Source organism: Alosa pseudoharengus, unplaced genomic scaffold (assembly GCF_046254945.1).
Source record: "Alosa pseudoharengus isolate Yale_2024_CS ecotype anadromous, Long Island Sound unplaced genomic scaffold, YU_APseudo_1.1 YU_APseudo_1.1_scf_4, whole genome shotgun sequence".
In the NCBI taxonomy this organism is placed as follows: domain Eukaryota; kingdom Metazoa; phylum Chordata; class Actinopteri; order Clupeiformes; family Clupeidae; genus Alosa; species Alosa pseudoharengus.
Window position 1 is genome coordinate 43,800,947 of NW_027468774.1, and position 21,711 is coordinate 43,822,657.

At 44.4% G+C, this 21,711-nt stretch overlaps 4 protein-coding genes across 4 annotated transcripts; 1 reads left to right on the forward strand and 3 right to left on the reverse strand.

The window, feature by feature from the left end:
• Positions 1-40: 40 nt before the first annotated feature.
• On the reverse strand, positions 41-5,335 carry btr02 (bloodthirsty-related gene family, member 2). The gene is made up of 7 exons (XM_076266496.1): positions 5,227-5,335; positions 3,602-3,892; positions 2,203-2,283; positions 1,607-1,828; positions 1,172-1,319; positions 864-890; positions 41-772 (listed from the first exon to the last, which is right to left on the reverse strand). Exons 2-7 carry the CDS (start codon positions 3,887-3,889, stop codon positions 228-230), a joined length of 1,311 nt encoding a protein of 436 aa, XP_076122611.1. The 5' UTR covers positions 3,890-3,892; positions 5,227-5,335; the 3' UTR covers positions 41-227.
• Positions 5,336-6,473: 1,138 nt separating this feature from the next.
• LOC143102952 (GTPase IMAP family member 9) lies at positions 6,474-7,693 on the reverse strand. The gene is made up of 2 exons (XM_076266746.1): positions 7,678-7,693; positions 6,474-7,507 (listed from the first exon to the last, which is right to left on the reverse strand). The coding sequence occupies exons 1-2, from the start codon at positions 7,691-7,693 to the stop codon at positions 6,474-6,476; spliced, it is 1,050 nt and encodes a 349-aa protein (XP_076122861.1).
• Positions 7,694-8,493: 800 nt separating this feature from the next.
• Positions 8,494-18,268, forward strand: rsad1 (radical S-adenosyl methionine domain containing 1). Its single transcript, XM_076266494.1, has 9 exons — positions 8,494-8,760; positions 8,842-8,975; positions 9,216-9,420; positions 11,649-12,014; positions 12,105-12,168; positions 12,351-12,498; positions 12,907-12,961; positions 13,178-13,281; positions 13,449-18,268. Exons 1-9 carry the CDS (start codon positions 8,617-8,619, stop codon positions 13,600-13,602), a joined length of 1,374 nt encoding a protein of 457 aa, XP_076122609.1. The 5' UTR covers positions 8,494-8,616; the 3' UTR covers positions 13,603-18,268.
• Positions 17,983-19,302, reverse strand: rasd2a (RASD family member 2a). Its single transcript, XM_076266499.1, has 2 exons — positions 18,612-19,302; positions 17,983-18,506 (listed from the first exon to the last, which is right to left on the reverse strand). Exons 1-2 carry the CDS (start codon positions 19,258-19,260, stop codon positions 17,983-17,985), a joined length of 1,173 nt encoding a protein of 390 aa, XP_076122614.1. The 5' UTR covers positions 19,261-19,302.
• Positions 19,303-21,711: the final 2,409 nt, after the last annotated feature.

Genomic DNA, 21,711 nt, shown 5'->3' on the forward strand with positions numbered 1-21,711 from the left:
ATAATCCTCAAATATCCTAAGAGTATGGAACCAGACGCAGTACATGCAAATTATATCATATTTATTCACATTTTAGATGGCTAGGTGGCATATATTCAATACTTGAATCAGATATAAATAAATCACAAGGAATGTATCTCAGGCACACACAGGTGATCTTTTTTGTGCAATCAGAGAGATTAGTCGAATATATAGTTTTTTGGGTTTTGTAGAAGGCTAAATACTATTCAGATGCTGCAGCAGTTGCTGGTGACAGTAAGAGGAGCTGTGTTCTTTCCTCCATGAGGCCTCCCAGGCCCAAAGAAAGGATGGAGCCTGTCTGTGAACGCGTCCATGAACGTGTGGATGTGGGCGCCGCTGTCCACGCAGAGGAAGGATGTCCTTCCCTCCTCGTAGTCCACGAACACGCCAATCCTCTTCGGCTTGTGGCGCAGAGCCAGGGAGGTAGGCGGCGATGTGTTGGCAACGTACTGACACCCATTTCTCAGGCTCACGGTCCAGAAGCCATTAGCCGGGCAGACCGTGAACTTCCCTTTTCTGTTGACCGAGTGGCGGACCACACCCAGGTCCCACTCGGTTTTGCTGCCCACCTCCACCTCCCAGTAGTGTCTGCCCGAGAGAAAGCTCTCCTTGGCCAGGACGTTGGCCATGCGGTCAAACCTTTTAGGGCTTTCGAGGATTTCCTGCCGCTTGTCACCATGCCTGACTTGCCTCCTGTCGTCTGAAAGGATAAGGTAGGCATGGGCCGTCTGGGGGTTCAGAGTGACATCCACTGGAACAACAGAGAAAACACGTTTCATTCATGGACTCTCATGGTGGGAAGACATTCACCCATTTGAGAAACTGTCAAAATAAATGCGTACCTGAGTATTTTTGAAGTCTTTTTAGCTCTGTAGAAAGTTGAAACAAAGGAAAATATATGAAACTCCTGTTGAAACTGTGTGTGTATATAAAAACTGTGTGTAGACATGACATATTTCATAATTGCTAGTGTTATGAAATATGTCACACACACACCAAAAACATTTCGTGTGGTGCTGATCGGTGATCAAAAAATGAGAAATAATAGAAAGGCCTTTGGAACTAAATATCATAATGATAAAATAATATCTACATTTTGAGCATGAGTGTGTAACAAATGTTTATTATTTCACACATGCTTGACACCAACCTGATTTGGTGAGTCTATTGGCCTCCATCAGAACTTTGTCCACCAGGTCAAGCACCGCCCTCCTGGTGACACCCACGCATGGGTCCGTCTCCAGGGAAACCCTGGACCAGTCCCTCATCTCTCGGTCGTCTAGGGTAATGCGTGAACTCTAGAAAACACCAAATCAATATTAAGAATGTGAAGCATTTCTGGAATGTGTGACAACACTACAGGAAATTAAATAGAAAACAGGAGGCCTGCAGAACGTTAAGCCAAAGTGGTTTGGCTACATTGAGTCAGTGTTGCTGGCTCATATCCACAGGCAAACTTCTAGGAAGTCAGAGATAAAAATGTATCCCTTCACTGTATAGCAACTTACTTTGAATACGTATCTGCTATGTAAATACAATGGAAATTCTGTGGTGGCATTAGCAAAGTAGATTCCCTTGCATTTACCCATCTCTTCATCTCTGTTTGCGGCTCTTCCTGATTGGCCTTCCCCTCGCGCAGCTCTCGGATCTCTCGCTCCAGCTCCCTCACCAGCCTGCTCACGCGCTTCTCGGCGTGCCTCTCCTTCTCCTCCACCGACGCCACCACCAACATCTGGCTCTGCTCTATGGAGCTGACCAGGGCGCTGAACACACGGTTGCTCTCCTGCACCTCTCTCTGACACGAGCTCTGCATCAGCCAAAAAAAACTTTTTAAAGGTCTTCTATTTTTGCAAAATATCTTTGATTTGATTAGAACTCAATATGCCAATCAAAAAGACCTTTCCCCACAGTGTTCCTGGAGGAGATAGTGGGTTGTGAATTTTCTCACTTTTAAGGTCCCTTCACACTGGCTCAACAAGCTCATTATAAAGCTGACTCTCGGGATTAATATGTTGAGAGAAATATGTGACTTTCAGAACAATTATAGGCTCAATGTTCAAATCCAACAAAGCCAACCAGAAGTTAGATACTGGAGTAAGTCTGTGTTTGTTGAGGCAGTGTTCCAGCACACAGATAGGATCAGTGTTCCATTGTCGGTTGCTTAGAAACAGGAACACTCACTTTGAGTAGTTGCAGGGAGGTCTTCAGCTTATCCACCTTCTGTAGCCGCTCCTGAATCATCTGCTGCAGTTCCTTTGCGGTCTGTTCCCACGAGGCAGTGGGACAGGATTTTGGAATAAGACCAGCGTGGAATATGACATGAAAATCTTCAGTAGTCTGTTTCATCTGTAGCCATAATCCAGTGTTGTAGTACTCGAGTCCGAGACTCGAACTCGAGTCCGAGTCATTAGCTAAATTTAGAGACTCGTGACTTGACTTGGACTTGAGCACTGAATGACTCGAACTTGGACTCGGACTCGTGCATTCGCACTCGCGATGACTCGTCGAGGACTTTTTTTTTTGTAATATATCATAAGGCTATAATTGTAGTATGTCAATTTGCTATATGGTTTTAATATCTAAATTATTTGTAATACTAATTTTAGTTCAAGGGAATGTTAGGCTACTGCTTCGTGTCATCGTAGGCTACATCGCAAGTCACATCATGTTCACATGCAAAGCAAACTAACGTTAACACCAAAATGCCTGGAGACATATTTCAATGTAGTATTGCCAGGCAATATTAGTTCTTATACATGACATGGCATTACCTAAGATTACACTCAGCCCCTGGCTAAACATCACACACTGCTGCTGGATAGCTGATCATCGTGACTTGGTGAACAGTGTTTTTCCTGACTGACGCGAGAAGCGAGGTTCCATTCATTCATTTGCATTTGGGGCGTGCCCTGCCGTGCTTCTGTCTGTTAATTTGCAGCAGGCTATTATGGGATGAAAGATGAAAGGCCTACTCCAACGTCCATCTAGCTCTTGTGAAGTATGAACTTCTACAACACTGCCTATACAATTTTCAGCAGTCAGTAACAGCATAATGTGACTTAATGGCCTGTGGATTGCTAATTTATTATGAGTAGGCCTATAGGCTATGATATGGCTATGGTATGGTATTCTCTCCGATATAATAAATACAACACATTGGGTTTGGCAAGAAATCTGGCAATACTACTTTCACACAAGTGATGGCACCCCTGCTTGGAGACAGAAGATTGTCCGTTTTGCTTTTAAGGATTTCATCTGCAATGGAAAAAATGGAACAACATGTAGGCTATGCTTACTTTAGTGCTGGACTTGGACTCGACTTGATCAATAGGGACTCGACTCGGACTCGACGTGGATCAATAGTGACTTGACTCGGACTTGACTCGGATGAGTAGTGGACTCGACTCGGACTTGACTTGGAATTTTTTTTTTATGACTTGAACTTGACTCGGACTTGAACACTGGGGACTCGAACCTGGACTCGGACTCGAGGCATAGTGACTTGACTACAACACTGCCATAATAATCCCTAATGTTATGTATGGCTTGTGATGCTGCCGTGTTTATGAGTGTGCCATACCTTATCAGCTTTGTCCTCGCTGTGGCCCTCTTGTTTGGCCGCCTGTCGTGTCGTCCTGTAGTTCTCGATAACGTCTGCCAGGATGCGGTTGACGCTAAGGTGGGGTCGTGACCCGAAGGCCCTCTTACAGGACGGGCAGCGCTCCGTCCCGGCCTGATTCCAGTATTTGCGCAGGCACACCTTGCAGAAACTGTGGCCGCAGGGAATGGTCACGGGCTTGGTGAATATGTGCTCGCACAGAGAGCACAGGAAGTGTTTCTCAGGCAGGAGACCGATGGTAGAGGCCATTCCCTGGCAAACACATTTCACCATGAAATGGCAACTTAAGAACAGCATGTCCTAGAGAGTTCTGAGGCATTGAAAATAAATGACTACCTGAAGAAATTACCTGAAGGCACAGCGATAAGATGAAAAGCATGTGAGGCAGTTATCAACTAAAAGGGCAAGTGAGCTATATTGAAACCATACTTCCTGGTCTTAGCATTATCAGTAAGAGCAGGGAAAGTTTGGTATGTTTTTCCAAAAGACATTGTTGTGAGACAGAAACTTCTGTCTGACAAAACACCACGACGCACAGGCGTCAAAAAGCTTTCAGCCCCTTTACTTTAGGGTTTATATGGCTTTCGAGAGTAATGAAGAGCTTGTGAAGGACATTTTCATTCAGAGCTTCAAAGGCAGAATGTCAGCCAGAGAATGCCAGTTTTTCAGCGTGAGGTGGGTGTTTGGCCTTCGGAGACTCTGAAAGGAATTGTTTTTGTGCCAATCACAACATAACCACTCTTTGGCTGTGTGAAGAGGTGCCATGTAAGTTGCAGGGTTTACTTCGATTGAAAAAACACCCTCCTCCACCTCCACAAACACCCACGCTCAACCATATTCTCTAAACATCATGATCTCAGAGAAAAAGAATGAAAGAGAGAGAGAGAGAGAGAGAGAGAGAGAGAGAGAGAGAGAGAGAGAGAGAGAGAGAGAGAGAGAGAGAGAGAGAGAGAGAGAGAGAGAGAGAGAGAGAGAGAGAGAGAGAGAGAGAGAGAGAGAGAGAGAGAGAGAGAGAGAGAGAGAGAGAGAGAGAGAGAGAGAGAGAGAGAGAGAGAGAGAGAGAGAGAGAGAGAGAGAGAGAGAGATAGAGAGCAATAAAAGGGCACAATGGCATGCACCCAAACAGGTTCTGCTAAGACTCAAACTCTGTCACGTCATAAGTACAGTTCAGCATACAAGCAAAGAGTACATACCCTGAATTTCAATGTGTACATTTCAAAGACATGTTTAACATGGACGAACTGACAGTTATATACACAAAATATACTAGGAAAATCAGGTTTAAGTAAACATACAATGAAGTTATGAAATGATATTACATAGCCAACCCAGAGCTGAACCTAATGAGAGGTAAAAGTAAATAAATAAGAAGACAATGGAAATGTGGCATATGCTGAGTTAGTTAAGCACCTGCCTACATTTTTGTTTCATTAAAATGGTTATGCAGGAATGTCCCTCTAATTCCATCAGAGCACAGAATATGTTATCTCAAGAAAACACTGTCTAGAAACACTTGTCGATGTACAATGTCGGTAAAAGGCAAAATATTTATAATGAGATTTGACAGTTTCAAATTGGGATCTTACCCGAGAGCAATGTAATTTGAGTGGAAGGTTAAAGCCCTTTCTTTTACTCCTCTGATTATGCGGGATTCCCTCAGATTGTGTGAAAGGGTTTCAAGGAAGGGTTTAAGAGTCTCGAAGTGATTACAGGTAAGAACTATTTGGGCGGGGAAAATCAACACAGGCTCAGAGGTATGCCACAAGGCCCCACCCACTCAACATGTGGAGATAACCCAAAGTACCATAAAATTCTGGGACATAAATATGAATGAATGCAAGAAGGTAGCAACACACACACTGTTGTTATGAGATACATAACCCTACAAAACTGAGTTCTTAACATTCCCATTTCAGACATACTGTATGTTGGGGTTAATATTTATCTGCTTTCGGTGTCACTTTTATAATCAATCAAGAGTATTTGCTAGTTGATTACTTGTCTACTGTCTGAGATGGATATTGTAATCTAGAGATAGCTAGGCATATAATGACCTGGTAAAGCTATCGGTAGTAATTGCTATTTGGCTGACTGCAATAGAATACTAGTTTAACGTGTTATAGTGAAATGACAAATGATTAGCCTTACTCATTTTAAATAACCTCACTGCACAGGGAAGCCCGCTATTGAGCTAACTTATTGCATTGACATTCTGTTGATTCTATTATTGGTAGGTTGTGTAACTGGGCTTTATGCCAACCAATTTGTAAATTGCCATTGGCAAACATGTTTACTTTTGGAGGTCAGCTTCTGAGAAAATGTTTAGAATATTGAATATTTTTTTCCCACTAACTTTGCATGTCTGAATCTCTGTGCCATTTTTTTAAAATAAAATTAACCCTGCTAATGAGTAACATGAATAAAACATTTTGTGCTTAAGCAGTACTTCCTTCTTTGTTTTCATACTTAAGTATGTTTGAATATGTCCTGACCTTATGGTGTTGTTCCTCTAAAAGGAGTGAATGTGTCAAAAAACAAGGAGAAAAATGTAAAGATTTTTGACATTTATTTAAATTCATCTTTTCAACAACATAAACAGAACTAGTGCACTTTACCCCAAGTGCATGTGATCCCAAAAAAGAAGAATCCAGTTGAACTCATGCTTTCTAACAGACTTTCTAACTATTGTAATTCATCTACTGCAATTGTAGAGTGGGCACAAAGGGAAATAAATGGTTTAATCCATATGAATCAAACATATTCATCTTATCAGCACTCTACTGTGACGAACAGGTGAGGAGCCTGCTCATGGTTTGTGTTGGAGCAGAATGTCCTAACGGAAAGATGAGCGTGGCAGGCGGAAGAAGCGATTAATAAACATGGTGTTAAAGTTGTTGGGATGCGGTCCGATCCGGTCCTCGAGGTGTTCCATTGCCACTTGCACGGCCCCTCCAGTGCCGCCGCCCACACCCCCTCCCACAACCCCGCCCACCACAATCCCCAGCGGCCCCTCCACCGACCCGATCGCCATCCCCATGACTGCCCCCACCACGAAGCCCACGCCAACCCCCGTGGCCAGCGTGGTCCGGAGCCAGCCGTTGTCCAGCTCGGCCCTGGCCCGGATCTCGGCGTGGATGCTGGAGTTGTAGCCGTCGACCTGCCGGCGCAGCTCGTCGCCCTGGTACTGCTGCTCAAGCCCGCACCAGGCCCGGTCCGTCTCCCCCTCGCGCCTCTTCTCTAGCCGCTCCACCTCCTTCCGCACGCTGTCCTCCGCCCGCTGGTACGAGTGGCTGGTGTAGTAGTGGCCGCCCAGCGCCGTCACCATCCTCTCGATCTTGTGCGCCAGCTCCCGGGCCTGGCTGCGGTCCTGCCAGTTCTTGGGGAAGATGTGGTACCGGCAGCCGCACTGCTCCAGCAGCTCGCGCAGGTGCGAGTCGGTGCGCATCACCCTGTCGTCCAGCGCCTGACCCTCCAGGTTGCCGTCGTAGGCCAGCAGGATGATGGCGTGGTTCAGCGACCGCTCGCCGTAGCGTTTCACCACCAGTTTGGGGGACTTGATGTCATTGGGGCTCATCCCATCCAGGTCAAAGGCCAGGAGGAAGGCGTGGGGGCCTGGGGCTGAGAGACACTTGGCCCTCCTCAGCTCCTCCTTCATCTTGGCCTTGGACAGGTCCTTCTCGTAGAGATTGGGACTGTTGATCACCGCCACCCGCCGGCCTGCCAGATCCCCTAGGTTCTTGCGGCTCCCCGCAATGCTGCAGACATCCCTGGTGAACTCCTCCTTGCCCAGGATGGAATTGGTAAGCAAAAACTGTGCGGGGCCACTGCTGCCAATCACCACAAGCCTAAGGTCAACATCGCCATTAGCTGTGGGGGCAAGAACAAGCACATTTTACCATTTATATATCAAAACATAAGCAAATCAACTGCTACTGCTTTGCAGTTAAACTGTCCCCTCAAATGAAGCAGCAAAAGCCTAAGAGATTTGTTGTTCAAAAGACAGAAGTAGTGTACAGAAAAATGTATAGAAAACTTACGGTCTCTCCTGGGCATTGCTTTGAAAAGCCCTCCTTTGCGATATTGTCTAAAATCAAAGGTGAATGAAGTGATGAATTAGTGAGTTGAAGGATCTGTTGGTCTGGTCCTCTTCAACTTTGATGGCTTTCCTGCTGTAGACCGCATCCCAGAGGTGGTCATGTGTCACATTGTGTGTAACTTTGCCTGTCTTTTTTTTAAACAAATGATTGTGTTCCAGTTTTGGTATTGAGTGGAAAATGGCCCATGGGCAAGAGGGGAATTGAATTCAGTGTCTATGTGTCACAGTGTCCTCTCACTCAAAAACAACACACATTCACACATGCATGCACATGCAAATGCTCACACAAACTGACAGAAAGCCTTATCATGGTTGGATTATGCAACCTTAATTTGGGACATCATTTTTAGTTCGCCCTATTACACAATATAAATGTAATACAATAATTAACTAATGGGGCCGTATATATTACAACCTGTAAGATACTTAATTCAGCAACAACAACAAAAAACTGTTATTTATAAACATATTTTTCTTTTGAGGTTTTCGAAAGCACAGTTATGGCTCTTTAATAGCCTTTTCATCAAACAGCACATTGTTGTCAGTAAAGGAAATTGAAGAATTATAAAGTTATGTTTTGAACTTAGTTGATTCCTATTGGGGCTTTCTGATTGTCTATTCTAACCATGCTGATAAAGATGCTGCTTGCAGCATCCCCAAGTTGCTCTACGTTGCCATCTGGTGGTTACTGTAGGTCATGCGCGAGCTCTCTATTTCCTGTGACGTATGTGTTCATACATTATGTCCCGCCGTGTGGAATACACGCTGACATAACTAATATATTTTACTGTCTATAATGGACATAACACAGTTATGCCTTTGTCATGAATAGTTTTCATGTTGTTATCTTATATTTCAGACACTCTAAAGCGGCAAAGGTATGGAAAATGCAAGACATTTCTGTTGGTCTGTTGCCAGGCGAACATTATTTATGTCGCCGAAATCTCTCACTGAAAGTGCTTCAAAGGGCACTTGTGCATCAGTTTTACCACCTCTGTCTGATGAAGCGTCTCTGTATGTCCACGTAAGTTGTGCATTGCTGGGGATATCATCCGTTTGTGTGTGCTCCTTAATATATAAACGTCCTGTCTTTATCATTCCTTAGTGGCCGTACTGTCTAAAAAGATGCTCCTACTGCAACTTCAACAAGTATATTTCCCGGTCTGTTAACCATTCAGCCATGACTGAATGTTTGCAAAGGGAGACAGAAACTCTGCTGAAGCTCAGTCAGGTGTCTCGGTACGTGAGCTGAACCTTCTCACATGTTTTAATGTCTATCATCTGCAAGCTCATACAGAGGCCGTTACTAGGCTACTGTCAATAGTTCAACTTCAAGAAGCACTTTTCAGAGTTATTTCGCATGAGTAGCCTACACATTCTAGGCCTACTTCAACCTTCTATTTCCTACATCAACAGCTAGTCTGTTTTAAAATGACAGTCCTCACCACTTCTAAAAACTCTTCTAAAATTTGTTTTTAGTATTACTTCAGTGTTTTTTGGAGGCGGAACACCTAGCTTGGCACAGCCTGCCACCATTGCAGCTGTCTTGGAGAGAGTCTCCCAACATGCTCAGCTACCAGAGGAGGCAGAGGTCACCCTGGAGGTCAACCCAACACCTGCAGGAACGTCCAGGCTGAAAGACTTCATAGATGCTGGGATCAATCGACTGTCTATTGGCGTGCAGGTGAATATAGCACATGATCTCAACTATTACAAGTCTGTATATAATTCCTTGTTTTCCCTTTATGTACAGTGCACTGCTTTTACTTTAATGTCATCCTTTTATCAGTCTATATTCCTATAAAATGATTGAATTTGTCATTGACATTTAGCTACTATTTAGATCCTAGGTGATTATAATTAGATGTGTAATACCACCAGTAAATGGTCAAGAACCTTTACTGTAGTTATTTTGGTGATACCAATTGGGATGCAAGTTATAGGTCAGATGAAATACATTTAATTTGTTTGTAATCATGACCCACTTATTGTTAGTTACATCAGATGTATTGATTTGTTATAAAAACTCCTATGGATTAATAGGCACTGAACATGAAAGTGTTTGCTGCGAAAAGTGATCCTTTGTTCTAAAATAATGTAGTTTACAAAGACAGTAATTCTACTCTTCAAACCTTGATGCCATAACTTTAGATTTGGTAATGACATATACTTACAGGAACTGCTGTTTAAAGATTTTAAACATACACTGCAAAACACATCTTTGCAGCCTATTGTGGCTCAACCTTTTCATTTTCTTTACCTACTCTCTCTCCAAGTTTGACTACAATATGTGTAAACCTCAAGGTTCATCAAAGAATAGTTGATCAGTTTGATCAATTTTTTGTTTGGTTTCCATCCAACTGTTTCATGCGATATTACAGGATTTAAGTAGGAAATCCCGAAACATTTGAAATTCATTCAAATGTATTCACTTGGGGGCGGGGGTGTTAAGTGAGACTCAAAGTGATGAGGTGAGTGTCATTTGCGTAACACAGGTGATGCAAATGCAGACAGACTTGCGGACAGTTTCCTTAAGACGAATTTTCATGAATTTTCTTAACAATGTAAATGAGAAACCCAGATAGTGAACCATCATCCCTTTTTTGCCTGCACCTTTATCCTCGAGGTTACATCGCCCCCCCTCCCCCACTCCAAAATGAGCTACCTTTTTAGTGCTTTTACTGAATGACAAGTGATTAATGAATTTGTTACACTGCCAACCCTGAGCAAAGGGCAGGAGCCACTGAAATTAGGCCAGACCCAGAACAAAGGGTGGACCAGGGCCACATGATGGGTAAGAGCTATAAACACAGAGAGAGAACACCTCTCCCGCCATGTGTGAATGGAAAGCACATCAGCCTCTTGTGCACAGGCCTACCTGCAAATGGAATTAGGCTATGTGCTGAGAGTCCATTAGGACAGGCGCTGTTTCAGATATCAAAGGATCCCTGCATCTTTGGATGCTTTCGAGGACTCTTTTGTCCAATTTTATGGCCATCTGATTGAAGTAGGGGCTGTTCTGTCCTATTTTGTGGCCATCTCATTGAAGTACTGGCGCTTTGTGGGATTGTTTATCCATTAGAAACGTTTCCATCCTACTTTAATGTAGTTACTTTACATTACTTACACATTATAATTTTCAGAGCAGAGGTGTTTACTGTTTTTTTGAGGCCAAGGAGCCCTTGACATTGTGGAGGGGCCCCAATTACATACTGCATGATATTATTTAACTGGGCCAACAAGAAGAATGCATGGCAGCCAATTCGCCTTATTCACCCAGTGGCCAGAACGAGGCTACAGGGTACACTTGCCATTACACCTAAGTCCAGCAGATGGTGGAGGTAATGCACCCCGTTTGCAAACTGCCAAAAAAAAGTTCACCGAAAATGAAGAAGGGTTTGCTGGCCTGTTCTTCTTCTTCTTCAGTGAGTTTTTTATAGATAACAATGAATTGGCCTACATCTAGAGCTGCTGAATGCATTTAATTCAGACTGCAAATCATTTTGCAACCCCTCCTATATTTTTGATGACCCCCAGTTTAAGAACTACTTCCCTACAGTAGCTGTGTTGACCCTGGGTGTCATGGATCTCTGTTTTAGAATACAATACAATGTCAGAATGGTTATAAACTATATGTTTTAAAATATATAAGTATTTCCATATAGCCATCATAACCAGGGCTCCCTTGAAAAAGAGATGTAAGATCTCAATGGGTCTCACCTGGTAAAATAAAGGATAAATAAATAAAGCATTCATACTCATAAATGCTCTGTGCATTGACACAGGATTTGGATGGGTTGCTATGGTGACCCAGTCTTGTCAGAAGTTAGAAAGAAACTCTTTTGTTACAATGTTGCTTACAACACCTTTCAAAACCCAGTTATCTTCTTTTATTTTTCATAATCCCCAAAGTCCCTGAACGATGAGGACCTGAAGCTCCTGGGGCGAGACCACAGTTCCCAACATGCTCTGCACACCATCTCCGAGGCCCGCAGGCTTTGTCCAGGGCGCGTCTCTGTGGACGTCATGTTTGGGCGCCCAGGCCAAAGCGTGGCTTCATGGGAGACGGAACTGGAGAAGCTGCTGGCGGTCTGCGACCATCACGTGTCGCTCTACCAGCTGACCCTGGAGAGGGGCACACAGCTCTTCAAGCAGGTCCAGCGGGGTGAGCTGACTATGCCCGCTGAAGACGTCACCGCCACCATGTACATGACTGCAAGGGACATCCTAGAAATGCACGGCTTCCGCCAGTATGAGGTGTCCAACTTTGCCAGAAGTGTAAGGCTTTTTTGTGCTTTTTGGTGCCTTTTCCTCTGACTTTTTTGTGTGGTTCTCTGTACTAGTAATTGGTTGTTTTTCTTTATGTAGGGTGCTGTAAGTGAGCATAATCTAGGCTACTGGAAGGGACAGCAGTACATCGGTGTAGGCCCAGGTGAGATATACTAGATAAACTGCAGTGGATATTTGTATTAGAGCTTTGATATCCTCCATTACATTTCGTACAACACATTGTTATAACATAATTTATATATCATAAATATGTACTTTTAATGCTGCCACAGGTTGTGTAGCATTGGATAGTCAGATTGCTGTTGTCCATTTGTTTGGCCATAGGGGCCCATGGCCGGTTCATGCCCCACTTGGAAGGATCGGTTCAGAGGGAGGCTCGCACACAGACCTTGGAGCCGGACGTCTGGATGAGTGAGGTTCAGAAGTTTGGTCACGCTACCCGACGTTGGATTTCGCTGAGTCACCTCGCACTGTGAGTGGGTTTTTTGGCACTGACTGGCCCCAGTGGCTTTTGTGTGGCGGTGTAAGAGTCAGATATATCTGTCATGACACAGCACCAAGCTGCTTGGTGTTAAAAGGCACATTAGTTACTAACACCTTTGGAAATGTGTTTTAACAAACACATATAATAGATAGACCGGAATACATCAGACCTGATAAGGGGGTGCTATGCCTGAAAAGTGTGTGTGTGTGTATGCGGGTTTGTGTGTCTGTGTGTGGCGCGTGTGCGCGCGCGCGTGTGTGTGTGTGTGTGTGTGTGTGTGTGCGTGTCTGTGCGTGTGTGTGCACGTGTATGTGTGTCTGTGCATGTGTGTGTGTGCGTGTGTGTCTGTGTGTGCGTGTGTGTGTGTGTGCTATGAGTTTGTTTTTCTGTCTGCAGGCTGGAGGAGGTGCTGGTCATGGGCCTGAGGATGACTGATGGAATCACACACCAGGTGGGCTTGCTGCAGTCAAAAGCCATGTCACTAAACATGTGGGGTGGAACTGAATCTTGATTCAACAGCCATTTGCCTGATGCATTGAAAAATGTCTAGTAGCTTCATGTGTCTCTGTGAACGGAAGGTTGATCTTCGATAATTGATAATTAACTGTATGAGCCCAGTGTGAGTATACAAAAGCATGAGTTTGGTGTTGTTTTCTGTGCTTTTCAGCACTGGAAACTGTTCAGCCCTAGTGATAATCTCCATGCAGTTCTGGGTCAGTCAGGAGATGTCCAGGAACTACAGCAGAGGGGACTTCTGATACTTGATGACAGGTGATGACTACATGAACTTAATTTGATTTTATTTTAATAAGCCTTTATTATCCATTGTAAAGCATAGCATTGGGTACGTCTTGTATTTAGTCTGTTGATGTCCTTGTTCTTAATGGTGATTACGTTGGATAAAAGCACATTTTGTCGTATGTGTGTGTGGCCTTCAGGGGTCTACGGTGTTCCTGGGAGGGGCTGGCCTTGCTGGACAGCCTGCTGCCCACTCTGTTACTGCAGCTAGAAACCTATGTTCGCAGTCAGGGTCGCCGTGGGAACAAGGACTTCATTCAACCGCAGCACAGAGAAGGGCAGCAGAGGAGGTGACCTACAGACAGAAGGACCCGCCATGGCCTTCAGTACTGATTCTGCCCCGACCGACTAAACATCTGACTGACATCGCTACTTTCACCTCAGAGGCTTCACCCCAAGCTCCTTTCTTTTTCTGAAATATTTTTTTTTTTTTTTAAATACTTCTGAGTTAAATGTGCATTCATGTCAGGGTATGAGAGGAGGCTTTTTTGCACTATGCCATCTGGCTCTTTACTGTCATCCAGGCTCTTAACTCAGCCTCGTTCGTGCTGCCACTTTGACCTACTCAAGTGCAGCACTGCTCGAACGCAGGCCTGTGAAGAGCATCCCGATGGCTCTCCGACGCTCGTTATGCAGCCCCTGACCTGTCACAACGACCACACGCCACGGAACTGTTGATCACGGCGTGGTGCAGGCGTTCGTCGCAAACCGAGCACGTAGGCGGTCTCACCATCAGTGAGAACAGCAGTACTGAATAACGTGTCAACACACAGCCAGGCGAAAACAAAGCGTGACTAGCGTGACAGCTGGATGTGTTGCTAGGGAAAGTGCAGGAGCCGAACAGCGCCTGGAACAGGCTGCTGTGTAAAAACTGTTCCTGAGCATCTTCTCTTTCCATGAGAACATTATGTCGGGTACACACCAATAGGAAAATAAAAAATACATCTGTGTTCAACTGTTTTTAACTATACTCTTTTCTTTTTTAAATGGGGACGACAGAAAGGTTGTCAACACGGATGTGGACTGCACTGACTTTTTCACAAAGCTTGTGCTTTTAGGTTAGTCTGAGTTCATCCACAAACATAGACTACAGCATCAAAGACACCGCCTGTGTTAATTACTGTGTTTTCTACTACTGCATGCCTCTTCCTCCACTAATTGTGAAAATAGATGATTGTTTTGAGCTGCAACCAGGGGTCATCAATACTCACCTCACTCAACTTCTAATTGGATATATAACTATGAGTGTACTTTCAATGTATAATATGACTCCTTTTACTGATAATTAGAGATGATTGTGGAGCTGCATTTCCAGAATGCTTCTTATCACTAGAGAATAGGACTGGACTGAAAGCAGCCCTATGAGGCTGACGCTGAGCCACTTTAATTAATGTATGTGGAACTGAAGCGGGCATTATCCGCTGTGATCACGTTTTCCATCCGCATGGTGTCTGTTGTGTGCGGCCCTGAAGAGGGGTTACCATAACCTGACTCTCGCCAGATGAATTTCGTTCCGCCTAGCTCCACTCATCCATCTGGGATCAATCCATTGAAGTGTTGCTTCAGAAGGCTGGGCCTAATCAAAAAATGCTAGCATATGATTGGATAAGCCACTTGTCCGTCATCTATTGACGGGCTACTTCAACCACTCACATCGAAGCCAACCCGTGACGCTGATAACAGTCTCAGTCGCTTCTACGCTATGTCACATCTATGAAACTCCCGCCCTGTGTCCTGATTGGCTCTACCATAAAATCTGGTGCAGAAATCACTCTCAACAGAAGAGGTCCCAGATGGATGTGAGTGAAGCTAGGCGGAGCTAAGCGGAACGAAATTCATCTGGCGAGAGTCAGGTTAGGGTTACCAGGCCGCTGTGAAAGAAATCCTTTGTCAGGCTCTGTCTGCGCGCATAGCTACGGCTACCGTCCTGAGGCCGCCTCACATGCGTGCCGATAGCCCTCGCCTCTCCTCTCCGCACGCCCCTCCGAACACACGCTGATGATCCACTAGCATGCAATGCAAACCCTCCATGAAGACGCTTTGATGGGCGTTCCCTTTTGTAGATGGGTGGAAACGGCAGGACAAGAGCAGGTAGCCTAGTAAACAACCAAACAAAATGTTTCCCTCCACTATTTTGAAATTACCGAGGGAAAGTCACATCTATAAATTAGTTTTCAAGTTGGGCGGTCATTTCAATTATGAAGTTGTCCCTGTAGGATTCTAGCCACACATCATACAAACACGGAAATGTAGACACTGCTATGATTAATTTTTCCCATCTGCCATATTTCTGTACGTTGGCGGTAACCACACTACTGGAAAATTAGGTTTTGTTTAGGCTACGTGATGATGGACGTCCCCATCCGTGGATACTCGCCTTGCGATGGACGGATTCATTTGCATAAAGTTAGGGATTGCTGAACTTTTTGACGCGCTGCAGCCACAGCACTCGTTGCGCCACATACCCAGAATCCTATGTGGGTGCGGAATTCGCTTCTTATAGATATTAATAGGGATACTGCGTTGCGGAGTTCGCATCGCATGCTAGTGGATCACCGGCGTGTCTCCACACGGTGCAATGACGAGGCCTACTTCACTAGCGTCTATACTGTATCTCCTCTCTATGGGTTAGCCAGCCTGGAGACCCCTGCAAGCTGAAGGGCCTATCACATTACACGCGGTATGCACTATGAAATGCATTATTGTCAATGGCTTGCGCGCCCAAGAACTGGTCTGCCGCGCAAGCGGCATTTTGCTAGCCTAGATTACATTTGCTTCCAGGGCTAGTCTAGCAACTCTCCGTTGGCTTGTGAGCTCGAAAAATTAAACTTCTATCAGGCCAATCAAATCGTGTATAGAGTCTTTAGGCAGGCTTAACATAATGATTGATGGCAGAGTTGCAACAGTTTGGCTTGAATTCCCTGCTTCTTGAAAACAAAGAAGATGGATGTTGCTGTTGGCCAACAGTGTGACACGAGTTAAGCTTGTTTTAAGATGGCAAAAGTTTAGATGGCAACTAGCGAACTAGCTCCGCTGGTGGGAAAACGCATGGGACTCAGCGCTGTCCTATTGCGTGCAGAGGGAATTTGAAAGACAACCGATTATCCCGCCCCTCGGACTGAGCACTGCAAACGGTGAGTGCCCAGACCCTACATTTTAATTAGGGTCTGGCTCGTCAGGCTAGCATTTTGCCGCTCTTGCGCGTGCCGCGGTCAAAGTTCAATCATGTTATATGCAGCGCATTGTGTACAATGTGACAGGCCCTCTGTTTGTTATGCGGTTTGCATATGGTGCTCTGGATGAGTCTGTGTGGGTGTGCTGTATGGAGAGAGCAGGAGATGGAGGATGCACGTGTCGTGTCGTTTTGTTTTTTATTTGCCCTGTTATTTTATTTATATCTCAGTAGACTGTTGTTGAGCTGTTTGCCTGGTTTCCCCGTTATGTTTCATTTATGATGTTGGGATTTTCACAACTGATCTTTATGTAGAAGGTCAAGACCCATAAAAAATAACTAGGATGTCTATCATGTATGCATTGTATAAGCATACTTTAAATCAGGGTTAGAAAGAGTTACAGTTTTTGTAAACTAAAGACTAAATTCATTTTTGAATGAATGATTGGCACTCTTGAATATCCAAATCCTTATCCAAAGTTGTGTCTAAAATCTTTCAGAGTACACAGACAAACATTATCTGTAGATTACAAATATCAAGTGGCATGTGGACTCATTTATCCTTGGAGTCTGTGGTTTGTGTGGAAGCACAGTATAGTATAGTGTAGTAGCCTATGCTCACATCTTCAAATTTCTGGAGAGAGTCTGATGTCTGAAAACATGAATGTCTCAAAACATTGATTTGTTTAATCTGTTATCCACATATTTCCCTTTCTCTTCTGTGTATGTACCTCCCGTTGGTGTTTAATAATAGGCCCTATTAAATAGAGTCCGAGCTGTCCATGGTTCTGACGGTTGAGTCCTCATTCATCCACTTTTTACCAGTACATTTGATCTATGTTGCCATTTGGATGGATTCGCATTATTTAGAGTACCAATCTGCCTTTCGTTTACTCCTACAGTCTGTTAATGAATGGCAGTGTCCCTGATCAACAAGTACCTCCAGACATTATGAGACCTTCGTGTCCCATAAATGGGCTCATTGATGGGTTAGTGACGTAGGCTATGCCGTTACAAAATACCGATAACTGTGGCTGAGACACGACTCCTGAGTATACACTCACCGCGCGTGGGTGGTGGGTATGATGGTGTACAGGCAGTTCTTGCTTGGGATGGGTTATACAATACCAACAATGCACAACCTCCACCGGTTGTACGCGCGCGCCCACACTTTCTTTACTGAACAGCCATAAATAGAGAACTAATCGACTTCCCAGTGTTATATTCCCTTTGATGATTAGATAAACACTCACAGATCAGGTTTAATATCATTTTGATTTATTAGAATTGATCAGAGTAAGGAAACAGTTCCTAAACATCACAGTTGATAATGATGTGTATTCTAGCCCAAAATATTGGCTAGTTTTCTCGCAGGATACAGTCACTTCTGCACAAAGAATATACGCTCTCTGGTCCAGCCAGGAGAATAGAATAACATATTCTTACGGTAAAATGAATAATTATTATTCATAAATGATGTGGACGTCGCTTTATACAATCTCTTATTGGATCTGGCACCTCTCAATAGGAGTGGTCCTCTTAGAGGCACTAGGTCCGAGAATGCGACGAAGATCGCTGTGATAACTAGGGCGGCGAGCCAGTGGATAAACTGCACCGCAAGGTCCATCTAAGGCGAGCAATCGGATCTCCCGTTTGCTTCGCTTTCCACCGTGCAGCGCTTCATAGGAGCGAATTGAAATGTCCCTGTGCAGGGACGGGCGTGTCTCGACAGGGAGTCCGCCGAGCTGTGCCAGGGCTTCGAACATCTTCTCCATTTGGGTACCGTCTTTAGCCGATGTTTCAAACACAGCAGCGTCTTCCCCGAGCCTTTCGCACATCTCTGGACGGCTGAAGCCCCTCTTGGCCTGCAGGTCGACTTTGTTCCCGCATATCACTATGGGGACTTGAGTGTTCTCTTTAGACTTGCCAAGCTTGGATTTGGCCAGTTTAATCTCTTTGCGTAAAGAGCAGACTTCGTTGAAAGACTGCCTGTCATCCACACTAAACACAAGGAGGAATATATCACCTGTGGAAGACAAAATGTGGCATTAGCATTTTGTACACCCATATTAAATGACATGGCAGTAGAAATTCAAAATATTGTTTTCGTGCGTAATTATATGCGTTTTACCTGTAAGTATTGACAGCCTACGCTTGGCGGGGAAGTCCCTCTCATTTGAGGCGTCTAGAATATCGATCTGATACGTTTCTCCACGGATGTGGTACAGTTTACTGTGAAAGTCTTCTGTTGTGGGTATATAATTGTCCTCAAATCCTCCTTGCAAGAATCGTCTCAGGATGGCCGTTTTACCCACTCTCGGTGCGCCAAGGACCACTACGCGCCGGTAATTTCTTGGTTTGCTGAAGCGTAGTTCGTCTGCATCTGCGTCTTGCCTCGTGGAGCTCGTGCAGCTCTGCCCGTGAAGCAGAAGCGGAGCTAATGGATCAACGGACTTGGGTCTGTCAGATGATGAATGTCGATGGCCAACGCTGGAGGACCGCACAACCCTTGTCTTTCTCTCTCGCCTCCAGTTTGTTACATTTTTTAGAATACCCATTCGAGCCTTTGAGATGGTAGAGACCTTAACCCCGGCGGCATGCAAGCACTGAGCTGCGCTTTTGTACTCATGAAGCATTGCCGAGGAGGAGTTCACCACCTTTCCATTAACAAACTGCACGGGCACTTCGGCAAGCAAACTGTTGTCAGATGGAGTGGCATAGAACGTTTTGGCGGTGCCGTCAACCGAGTGAAACACTTTCTCAGTTGCGTTCACCTCCATGATCCTTCCCGTAATCACCCCAGGTCTGTACTTGTTTGCAAAGCACCGGCTGAGAGAGTCTCCTTAGCGAGCGCACTGTGAGCTGCATCCCCAACGCGGCTGAATTTATAGGGGAGCTCACACCCACGTACGTCACCCTCCCTCAAGAAACAACGCGAATAGCGGAAGACCCTAGTTTCTGAAGACGACTCAACCAAGAGTTAAGAATAGAACCACTTGGGTTGTCAGATCTTATAATAGTAATAGTAATAGTAGTAGTACGTTTGGTAATCACCCAATTATAACATATACACCGTATTACTTTAACTAATTAACTATTAACTAATTACAGTATGCATTGTGCTATATATAGATATATATTAAGTATATGTGATTTCTGTACAGGTACAGGTATTCAGATTATGGCATAACATGCAACACAGTGGGTCCCTAGTGGTTTTGGACTAATTCCTGATGGAACCTGATTAGGAGAGCATGTTTACTTTTTTTAGAATTATAGTTATATTTGGAATGTACAATTATTTCTGGATTTCCATTTTTTTGGCATCAGGCCAAACGTGTTCCCTGGCTGTCTGTGGAGTGTTTAGTTCATCCCACGATTTTCTCATGTTGTTTCCCTCTGAAGCAGATTAACATAAAAAAGGGAGAGATGTAATTTGTCATGAGAGTGTATTTATTAAATATTCAGCACTAAAATGTCTCAATTCTCAATTTACTCTTCATTCCCGAGTCTCTACTATGCGTTATCATGACTAACTGCATGGATCTATGCTTGCCATTACTGGCAGAATACTCAGGTTTACGAATCATGCAGTGGCACAATGCCTTTTATAGTGCAACATCAACATGTATTCAAGCCGTAGTCTACACCCCCACTCTCCCAGTCTAAATGCAGATCCTTCAAGGTAAACAGTTGGATTCTTGTGTAGTACCCTCGGCCGTGCAAGTAATTCTTTCCAGGCAATGACACAGTGCACATCTATCAGTTTGCCTTGTAAGGATTTTCAGTTTTAACCCTCACAGTAAGAAATGTAGCCTTTTCGTGGAGTGCTTCTGGGCAACAGGGCAGTAGGCTCTTATTTGTTCCAATTAACAAGTCTGTGTTTTTGGACATGAACTAACATACAGTTAGCTCTGTTCAGTATGAGTGCTATAAAGCTGTAAGGCTTTGCAGTATAGTCAGATTACGGATGACAGCAGTCTTTAACTCCTCTACAAGGCATTATGTAACTTGGCCATCACATTCACTGCCAGTCTATTATGTTTGCCTTGGAGAGGAATTGGGCAATTCAATGACATTCTTCCTCTGGCTGCCTCTACACACTCTCCTTCATGTCCTGCCTTTTGTACAGATGAAGGCCACTATGAACGAACAGATCAACCAGTGCAAGAATGTTTGACCTTGTCTTTCGTTTGATTAGATGTTTCTGGTGACAAAACTAATTCTATTGCCATGGTAACTATGCATTTCATATTTCCTCCTTCTCGTTGTCAATAAGAGTTATTGTTCCCAGAATCCTTGGCTACATGGACAGGAGACCTGAGCTGTTTCTGTTTCGTATTTTATTTTAAACTGACAAGTGTTTTCTTCTACCTGTAGAAATGTAGCTACATACCGGTTATATTGAGTTTGTAAAATATTGAGATTTTATAGTTACAGCTGTATCTAGTGGGCTATAACTCAGTTAATGAATGGCAAGGCACAATAGTGTGCCAGTGTTCTTTGAGGGTGTCTGGAAACAGTATGTCACCATCTGGAAAGCAATTAGACTGAAACACTGAGCAGAAATAACCAGGAGAGGGCAGCAATAGGCATGATGTTGTTTAGTGCAGGGCATTAGCCTACTGTGTTTGACGTGTTCTACTCCAGCCCAAAAAGAAAGTTAGATAACCCGTTGACTCGGTTCCAATAAAACTATTCCCAGATGTGTTCCAGGGCCTAAAATATAAACGTGCTGTGGCCCCAGCACGCTGCTCTCGCTCCTCCCGTACAAAGTGACTTCATTCAAAAACACTCAGGTGACCAGCAGGAAACTGCTCAGATATGCTGTGTTGTCATTTGTCCTTTTTCAATATTTCATGGGCTTATCTAAGGCCCTTAGATATCCTCACATTACCACATTACTTGTGATGTCACAGTGCTGCGATGCACCCCCCCCCCCCTCCAATCCCCACCCTTTCTTCTAAATCAGCATACTGCCGGCATGCCTCTCAGCGATGACATCACCGGGCTTTTGTTGGGAGACAAAGAAATTGGTCAGGAGACTGTTTTCAGGAGAAATAAAGACATGGGGCGGGCATATTGGGAGGCAGCCCAGAGAAAAGCACACAAAGGGGTGTTAACTGACCGTGGGACTGTGTAGAGGTCAGGGGGGAATGAAAGAGAAAATGTGTGAAGTTGCAGGGGCATTACAACACTTTCACTTGAAACCACCACACATTGAGAGAAAT